Here is a 9671-nt window from a genome sequence, read left to right on the forward strand (position 1 = left end):
TGTTTCTCTCCTCAGGAGTAACAACACCCACAGAGTGTCGAGCGGCGCGGCGGTGGTTAACCTCACCTTCACCCTGACCATGTGACTGCGGCAGAGTAAACAGTGATAAAAAAAAGAATTTTCACTGGCGAGTCAGGCGAGAGTAACCCGCTGGGAGAGAGACGGCAGCCTGAACCATCAGCCACACTGTGTTCAATAATCAGTGCTGTCACAGGCAAACTCTTTCACCCAGCGCTTCCCATTGTTGAGCTCACAGACAGGAGGACACTGGCAGCAGGGACGCGCGCGCTCTTGAAACTGTCACTGTCACTCGCTTTTGTTTGAAACTATTTTATCATTTTTATATCAAGTATTTGTTTGACCATTTTAAGCCAATAGGGTTGCTTTCAAAACTAAAAACAGCTTGGATACATTTCTGATTGAATGGTTTTCCTTTCATTTTCATGAGACTGTTGACACTGCAGGTCGTCACTCAATGCATCCAAACTATGAATGAAACAAATCTGGAATATGTATGAAGCGAAACGAGTGAAACAACTCAGACAGGTTTTATATTTGAGATGATCTAGAATAGCCACCCTTCACATAAAATATATACAACATTACAACATCGCATATTTAGGTATTGAACAACTTTTCTTTTTCTTTTGCCACATTAATCCACATATCTTGCTGATATATTTGATGTCTGATGTGTATCTACGGTGTAGAAAGTGGTCCAGATAAAGAAGAAACAGGTGTGTCCAAACTTTTGACTGCTAGTGTACACACACACACACACACACACACAGACATGCGCAACATATGCGTACACTCCAAATAAATTCAATGTGTGTATGAAAGAAAAATGGACAAACATTTTAGAGCCCACTGAGGCCCCCCAGTCTAATACACTGGGATACAACAAAATATACCCGGGCTGTAAACTTATCACTTTTGCACATGTAAATTCAACTGTTCATTCATTCATTCATCTTCTATACCTGCTTATTCCTATTCAGGGTCCTGGGGCTCTGCTGGAGCCTCTCCCAGTTGTCTTAGGATGAAGGCAGGGTGACACCCTGGACAAGTCGCCAGTTCATCGCAGGGCCACATAGAGACAAAGACTCACATGCACACCTACGGACAATTTAGAGTGTTCAATTGACCTCACATGCATGTTTTTGGAGTGTGGGAGGAAGCCGGAGAACCCGGAGAGAACCCACGCAGACACAGGGAGAACATGCAAACTCCACACAGCAAGGTCCCAGGCCCGGGCCCCGGAATCGAACCCACGACCTTCTTGCTGTGAGGCAGCAGCGCTAACCACACCTTTTCTGTTTATACCTCCAAATGTTTTATTTTTGTCGATATCCTTAGCTAATATACTTCTAGCTTTTTCTTTTTGCTGCTGCAATCATGCAAATTTCCCCACCGTGGCATCAGTAAAGGTCTTCTTCATCTTCTTCTTCTTAGTTTGCCACCCCTGCTACAAGACACATGTGACGCACCTCAAGTGCTTTTCTCTGCATCCACTCACTCACCTTGGTGTTCACTCCCCGGGTTTCCTTGTTTTCAGGACTTGACCAAGGAACCTAAATGAACTCCTTCACGTCAGTGTTTTTCCCTGGTGTGTCTTTTCATCTAAATTTGTACGCAGCAACTAAGGGAAAAACACAAGTACGTGACTCAAAGCGCTCGTACCCTGCACGCAACCACAGAGAGGAAGAAAGTCTTTGATTTTATTTTTGGTCATGTGTAGTTACAGTCTTTAGATTTTTTTTTTTCCCTTTTTGTTTTTTGTTTGTTCCGACGCGGATCAACTCTTGATCCTTCCTTTGTTTGGGCGCAGATCACATGAATCACAGCGGTGTAGGAGAGAGAAAGCAAAAGTCATTCAGCATGGCTATGTACAGTTCACTTTAAGCTCTACGTCCGTTTGAAATGTCTTTAGTCCGAACAGCAAAAGGTATGTCACCTCTGCACCCACGTCAAATAGACACTCCTCATTGTGTAGTGATTTTGACTTAATAAAGAAAGCCATACCAACAATGTGACCTGATATGAATAAAGCAGCCCCTGAAGGAAGGTTACGCGACCTTTAACTCACAGGGAAAAACGTGTCATATTGTGTCTTGACTGCAGCCTCAGGCATTGTCTTAATGTATCAATCAGCCCACCTCGTGCATCTGCAGGACAGCACTTTTCACCGCTGATCCCCGAGACATTATTCATTCATTCATTCATCTTCTATACCCGCTTATTCCTATTCAGGGTCAGGGGGCTCTGCTGGAGCCTCTCCCAGCTGTCTTAGGGTGAAGGCAGGGTGACACCCTGAAAAAGTCGTCATTTCATCGCAGGGCCACATAGAGACAAACAACCATTCACACTCACATGCACACCTACGGACAATTTAGTGTTCAATTGACCTCACATGCATGTTTTTGGAGTGTGGGAGGAAGCCGGAGAACCCGGAGAAAACTCACGCAGACACAGGGAGAACCTGGAGAGAACCCACGCAGACACAGGGAGAACATGCAAACTCCACACATAAAGGTCCCAGGCCCGGGCCCCGGAATCGAACCCACGACCTTCTTGCTGTGAGGCGGCAGCGCTAACCACTGCGCCACCGTGTCGCCCCCCCGAGAGATTAACAGCAGTCAAACCACAAGCTCCTTTTGTTTTGTTTGCTGCAAACCGCAGTCAACGCTCCCTCCAAGGAGGAGGCACTGCGTTGCATTCAGACTGCTCCCATATGAATGGACATTGGTCTGACCATGCGAAAAAACAAAAAAATGGAAAGCCTCGAGGGAGCAGAGCCAACTGACTTGTATATCGTTTGGGCTAAAACAGAAAGGCGGCTCGAGACGGCTCTTACCTTTGCCGACGTTTAAACGAGAAGTGAAAACCACAGCGGTGTGGGAGGAAGGTCTGTGTGTAACTGCTGGGGAAGTGGAGACTTCACTTCGCGAGGAAGGGAGAAAGTAAGAGCAAAGGAGAGAGCGAGAGAGAGAGAGAGAGAGAGAGAGCGAGAGAGAGAGAGAGAGAGAGAGAGAGAGAGAGAGAGAGAGAGTCAGATAAAGTCTTCTGTGACAGTGGAGGTTGCACTTTGCCCTCTGTTGGACTATAACAGCAGGCCTCACGGCGGTGGATGATTGCATTGTTTTACCACTACGGCTTCTTTGCTTTTAATTTCACAATAATGCCACAGCTCACTGTCTGACAACACACGAAAACAAACAGTTGATTGGGGGTTATTTCACCAACTATTCATAAATGTTGTTAATATTTTGTCAGGGCACCTTATGCAGGAATTACTGCAGGTGTGCACCACGGCATTAAGAATCAGAATCAGAATCAGAATAGCAATGGTATATGGTTTCTTTTCTTTGTAAACAGTAAACAATGACCCAGTTCAAGATGAAAAGCTTCTCCACAAAAAATATAACCCTTGTTAATGTGCAAATTTAGATTATTTAATTATGTTTCAACACTTAGTTAAAACAACATTTTCATAAAATATTTTAGTTGTTGCAGAACTGATTTATACAGCGAATAAATATTAATTAAAAAAAAAAAAAAGCTTCTCGTTGCGAGACCACATTGTGGACCCTAGATGGAGACAGCGAACTGAACTACTACTCCGTTGGCACTCACGTTCACTTTCTCACTTTGAGGAATTTTACACACACACACACACACACACAAAAAAAAAAATATTTATCCATTAAAAAAAAAAAACATTGTGTGGACTTGTACCAAAAATGAGCTTAATTTTTGCAACTGCACAAATAAAATGTCAAGAGTTTGGCTAAAAGAAAAGTGTAGAAATTAAATCGGTCAAAACAATATAGTTGCTACAGTTGCGTTCACTGGCTCTCTAGGTGTCAAACTTCAGAGAGAGAGAGAGAGAGAGGCTTCCTGCGATGTCTTCATTGAGTGAGTTGACAAGCATTTAAAAACACTGGGTGGAGTCGCTAGTTTACAGCGTTTTCACAACTTTCACCTAAAATCAGGTGACCACTTAGTCAAACGGCTTTATAACAAAACGAGACTGTTTCCTGTTTTTTCCATTTGCTTCCGTTCACTGATTTACCTATTGAACTATCCAAATTCCGAGCATTGGATTAACGCGTGAATGTGTCATAATTCATATCCAATGAGACCCCGCCCTGGCCACCTTGTACTACTGGCCGTCACTCTCATCTGTCTGCAGTGCATAGCAGCGGTGGCGCCTACTCCCGTTAGCTCCCATGGTGACCAACTAAAGGCATTTCTTATGTCGATGTAGCCGGTTAGCCCCTTAGCCGAGCTGACAGGCGGCTGCTTCTTTTTTTTCTTTTCTTTTCTTTTTTTTTGGACGAAATGGGATAAATGTCGCGATGATAACTCTTTGGGACGAGCCACGCAATACCATAGCGTGCTAAGCTAACAAGGAGCCGTACTCATTTGCCTGGAGAAAGTAGGTAGTAAGTGGTACGACAGTGGTTAGCACTGTATGCTAGCCGAGGCTAAGCGCTCACCTGCGGGCTTCCTATTGCTGCTAAGCCTACCCGACGACGAAAGTTGCTCGCTAACGGAATGGAAAATGTGAAGGAGAACGAGCGCGGAGCGCTTTCAACTTCGGCAGCACCGCAGGAGGCTCTCGAGTCTGAGGGTGACGTTAATTGTGGGAGGCCGAGCGGATTGGGAAAGAGACCCTCCATCGGGGAGGATGACGGCGGAGGCGCAGAGGCGAAACTCTTCGGCAAAGGGCTGGCAGCCACCTCCCTTCTCCAAATAGCCATTCGAAATGGGATTTACCAAAACCAAGTTGCCAGTGCGGTCGGCGGCGGCGGCGCCGTGAAATATATCAACATGCCGTCCACCAAAACGGCCAACATTTATAATTTGACGTCGGCGAGTGGCTCCACTTCTGTCAACTCTTTGCTGGGTCGGAGGCGGCACAGACACAAGAGGAATCTGTCGCTCGGAGCTTCGCCGACGGCCAGTTTGGCCGGCGCGGCGTCCTCCCCGGCGGAGGCGGCCGGTGCCGCCCCGGCAGCCTCGCCGCTGAGCACCCTGAGTCTGGACCGGAGGACTTTCCTTCGGCAGAAGCAGTCGAAGCAACTGCAGGCCTCGGATAAGACGTGGGTTCGCTCGGACCTCCGGCGGGGCTGCATTCACGTCCACGACTGGCTGACGCCCGCCTACCCGCGCCCGGTGCTGTGCACGGTGGACACCACGGCGAAGGAGGTGGCCGCCAAGCTGGAGGGAAGCAAAGCGGGCTCCGTGGTGAGGATGAGCTGCAAAGCGGCGACCTTGCTCGACTTGTCCGACAACTGCAGAGATGTGAACGGGGAAAGCGACGAGGCTGATAGCCTGAGCGATAGCGTGGAGGTGAAGCGGGCCGAGAACACCAAACTCTCTGCCACCTTGTTCGACGACAAAACCGCCAGCAACTCGTCGTCCGAGCTCTGTCTGAATGAAATAGGGGTGGACATGGCTCTGACTGTGGCCGACTACAGCGGGGTCTACTCGGGGTCGGACATGGAGAGCAGCACGTGTGAGGACTTCAGCCCTGGTGGGCCCAGGAGCACCGAGCTCCAGGACTCTCTCAGCGATGGCCTGGGCATGGGCACCGACTCCTCCGTGCTCAGCCCGAACTGTGACAGCGCCACGGAGGGACCCGACCCATTTGAGAGCTCCTCCGACGAGGTTGACCTCAGCTCCTCTCCGGCCCACTCCACCTGCCGACCTCCGGCAGACTCGCAGCACGTCCCACCTGAGCCAGACTCGGACAAATTGGGGGAAGCAGGTGACGATTTGCGCTCCCCCGAATCGGTCAAAGTGTCCTCCAAATGCTCCGGCAGCTCACAGACAAGGCCACTGACCAGCCAAGCGTCCCGGCAGCCTGAACCGGAACCTCCCCGAGAGGAGGGCCGGGGATGGTCGGAGCCCATCAGTACATGTCCGAGTCCGGCTCTTTTCATCCAGCTGCACGGTGGGACCGTCCGACGCCTCGGAGATGACGAGAAGCCTTTGCAGATACTGAACGAGTATCTGAGCGATCTGGGCTTTGAAGACCCCTGGAGGGTTCAGGGAGAGGGCATGAACCCAGAGATTGGCTGCCTGATACGGTTCTACTTTGGTGAGATTTTTTTTTTTAGTTTTTCAAGTTTTGTGTTTAGTGGAAACATTCCCGTGTGGGTGGGGTTCCACTTGAATTTTCGCCACAATTTGCATTGTAGGTTCTCACTGAAGGCACCAGAGCAATGAAAGAACACAAATAGAATGATGTAGTAAACAAAAAAGTGTGAAATATAAACAGATTTTCTCTTTTTGTGATTCTTCAAAATAGCCACCCTTCATATAAAACACATTTAGAGGTATTTAACTCATTTGCTACATACTAACATTTATCTTACAAATTTATTTGATCACTTCAGTGTGAATCTGCAATGTTGACAGGAGTGTAATGCATCACTTTCGAAGGTCTGTCTGTCTGTCTGTCTAATCATTTCATTTTAATTCTTCCTCACCTACAATATCTGAACTAGCTAACAGCCGGGCATTAGTTGCTAGTTCCACGAGCTGCCACTTTGCCTCGCTCTGCTCGCTCATTGTTAATCCACTCTCAGTGCACTGTGAGTGCAGCTATTGTGTTAAGTCAATCGTTCTGTTAAGCCAGTGTACATAATTGTCCTGGGGCCCTTTTCACAAAGGAGGTTGAACAAACTCTGAGTTTTGCCATGCACTCTGACTTGACCCATACCCTGGCTGTCCATTGAAAATCAGGTTTCCAGTTTCTTCACAGCCATTTTTTGAGTTGCTTTTGTCAACTCCAGAGTTTGTTCACGCTGACTACAGAAAGCCCATATTGATGAATCCCAGATACTACAGATCACCGTGACAGCTGTTAATAAGAGGAAGTCTATGTATTTTAGCCCACTGGAACTCTCTCATGTACTCATACCATGGATTTGAACTGCTTGTTTTGGGGGGAAAACACTGATTTGGGAGCAAAACGCAGAGAGATGACGACTGGAATGGTACTGAACATAAACTCGGTCTCCATTTGGGTCAAATCTTTTGGAAACGACAGAAAATTAAAACCCAGGAACACATTTCACGCTTTGCTCAGTCGACTCTTGAGACGTGTTCTGCAGTCACGAACAGACTCAGGGATGATATTAATCTTATGTGTCATTGACCTGGGAATAAAAAGGTATTGCTCAATGAAATTGATTGATTTAATTTGTAATCCAGTCGTGATCTCAGAATGTTTTCACGATGAATATGAAACTCCCCGCAAAGTCGACAGGCTCGTCCCCATGAGGCCACGTCATGGTCGTAGTTTGTATTCTGACTCAGGGCGATGCTCAGCAACTGCGCACTTTATGTGTGTCACTGACTGGAGCAGACACCTCACCTCAGGGAGGAGACCGTGAGAAACTCTGGGTTTCTTGGGTGCATCCTGCTGTTGACCAAGGCAGGTTAACAGACTCTGTTGGAGTTGAAGTTGCCTCTCTTTGTGGAAGTGACTGGAGTTCCTCCTGCATCTTGAGTGTGACTTCCTAACCTCAGACAGCCCAGAGTTTCCCACTTTTCAGGGCGAACAAACTCTGAGGCCCTGTTTTCACTTGTTCATTTCATGCGTTTTTTGCTGATCAGATTACGAAAAACGCATGAAATGACCAAGTGCAAACAGTCCAAATCCGTTTTGACATCCGATCACGCATTTGTCACGGACGTGCGAACAGAATGCGACTTCAGTCCACGTTAACGACCGCCTACTCCACTCACCTCTCCCGTGTACGTATTTGGTCGGCGCCCCAACTTCTGCCAACGTCATTATAAAGTTACAAACAAGAAGCAAAAACAAATCATTTTTGTTAGACTCGTTTATTAGCATGCTAATAAATTTCATTCCGGATTAGCGTATTTTGTCAGCGGAGCAGCGGTCGCAGTTTCCCACATATGTGATTAAATGTGCGACGTTGCATCCCAAATTTGCCAGCCACCGTTGATCCAAAAATAAAGTCGTCACCACTCTGTCTCAACAGTCGTTACTCCTCGTTCGGATCCATACGAGCCGCAGTAAAATTAAAACTAGTGACTTGATATAGTCCGCAAACAGGAAGTTGAGTCTTATTCGCTGTCATGTAAAACTCGCTGTGGTTTTGCGCTTTACTTCCCCCAGTCATTAAAAACGGAAATGACGCATGTTGCATTTGCATAGGTTCGGCAGGGGGGGGTGTGATGCGATCACAAATGGCACGCTCGAGACGCATGTTAATGGCTAAGTGCGAACAGATGCTGCGAGATCCGTTCTCGTGATCCAATCACCCAAAACAGTTACAAGTGACCAAGTGAAAACAGGGCCTGAGATTCCGGAACACCGGCTTTGTGAAGTAGGCCCCTGGCACAACAATACACACAACATGTTGTGAGAGACACATCTGGAGGTCGCAAGTGCACTCTCTGGGCATGCCTGGCACTGGAACTGCCAAGCCATTATGGATTTTGTTTTCGTCTTTGTGCGTTGTTATTGTTGAGGAAGATCCTATTTTGCTGATGAGCGCGGTAAGAGGATCACACGGCCTCGGGTCTCCTGGAGGATTAATGCAGCCGGATATTTTTTGACCCTGTTTTTACACCCTCAACGGAGACGTCGAGGATTAGGGTTGTAGTATTGGATCTCAATTGTGTCTCATATGGCTGCGTTATAAATTCATTTGAATCGTTTTGGAAGTAATCAGAAGGCCAAAAAAAGTCAAGTTTGAAATTCCATCCATCTTCTAGACCCACTGTCCCCTGAACAAACACATCCACCTCCACTATCTTTCATCGATCAGGCCACCAAAAGCAGCTCTTATTCTAAACAAGTAGCTGATTGTTTTTAAGCAGTACCGGGTGGTGAGCACACAACTCCAAATCTTCAACAAGTAGACACAGTGTCACAGAGAGTAATGTAACAAATTATCAGTGGATGTACTGGAGACTGGAATACCTTGAAATTGAAATCCATCTTTCTTTGACATTATACAGCAGGGGTCACCAACATGGTGCCCGCGGGCACCAGGTAGCCCCCCCAAGGACCTCATCAGTGGCCCGCAGACCCGTTCGAAAAATTGCACAGCTGGTTGAGCTGCGTCTAAAATTCCATTTCATCCATTGTTAAGTCATTTTTGATACTAATTGAGAACTGATGAGCTTGACAAGTGTCTTCACATAGATAGGTATCATTAATGATAATATATAACTAGCAATCTGGTAGCCCTTCATACGGCTCAGGATCCATGAAGTAGCTCTCAGTGCCAAAAAGGTTGCTGACCCCTGTTCTACAGGCTGTGTCACTCACTTTGAAAATAACTGTACTATTAGTGAATTGATTTTTTTTTTTAAATAATGATTAGTTGTAGTTCAAAACGGATCAGAGTTGGAGTTCTCTTTTGACAGTGTAGATTTTCAGATTCCAAAGCTAAAAGGAGCCTGACGCAGCAGGTTCCTTGTGGGCAAATGTCTGTTGCCAAGTTGTCTCTCTGTCTCGCACACTGTCTCGCACACTGTCTCACATACACACACACACACACACACACAATGTGCTGACATCAGAGAGAATTGACCTTAGGGGAACTCGGATTTCACCTCCTCAGTGTTTGGTATCTGTGAGCAGGAGGCAGACACTCAGAGCTGCAGCAGCCAAGGTT

At 47.0% G+C, this 9671-nt stretch overlaps 1 protein-coding gene across 1 annotated transcript in view; it reads left to right on the top strand.

The window, feature by feature from the left end:
- The first annotated feature begins 4175 nt into the window (after nucleotides 1-4175).
- The window catches only part of LOC142900728 (PH domain leucine-rich repeat protein phosphatase 1-like), a 19925-nt gene continuing 14429 nt past the window's right edge, over nucleotides 4176-9671 (top strand). Inside the window, exon 1 of the mRNA XM_076045190.1 lies at nucleotides 4176-6109. Coding sequence (XP_075901305.1) covers nucleotides 4561-6109 — 1549 coding nt within the window. The 5' untranslated portion in view covers nucleotides 4176-4560. The remainder of the gene's footprint in view (nucleotides 6110-9671) is intronic.

This window comes from Nelusetta ayraudi, unplaced genomic scaffold, assembly GCF_046127955.1.
Source record: "Nelusetta ayraudi isolate G7.1 ecotype Tasmania unplaced genomic scaffold, CSIRO-AGI_Nayr_v1 ptg000084l, whole genome shotgun sequence".
Classification (NCBI taxonomy): domain Eukaryota; kingdom Metazoa; phylum Chordata; class Actinopteri; order Tetraodontiformes; family Monacanthidae; genus Nelusetta; species Nelusetta ayraudi.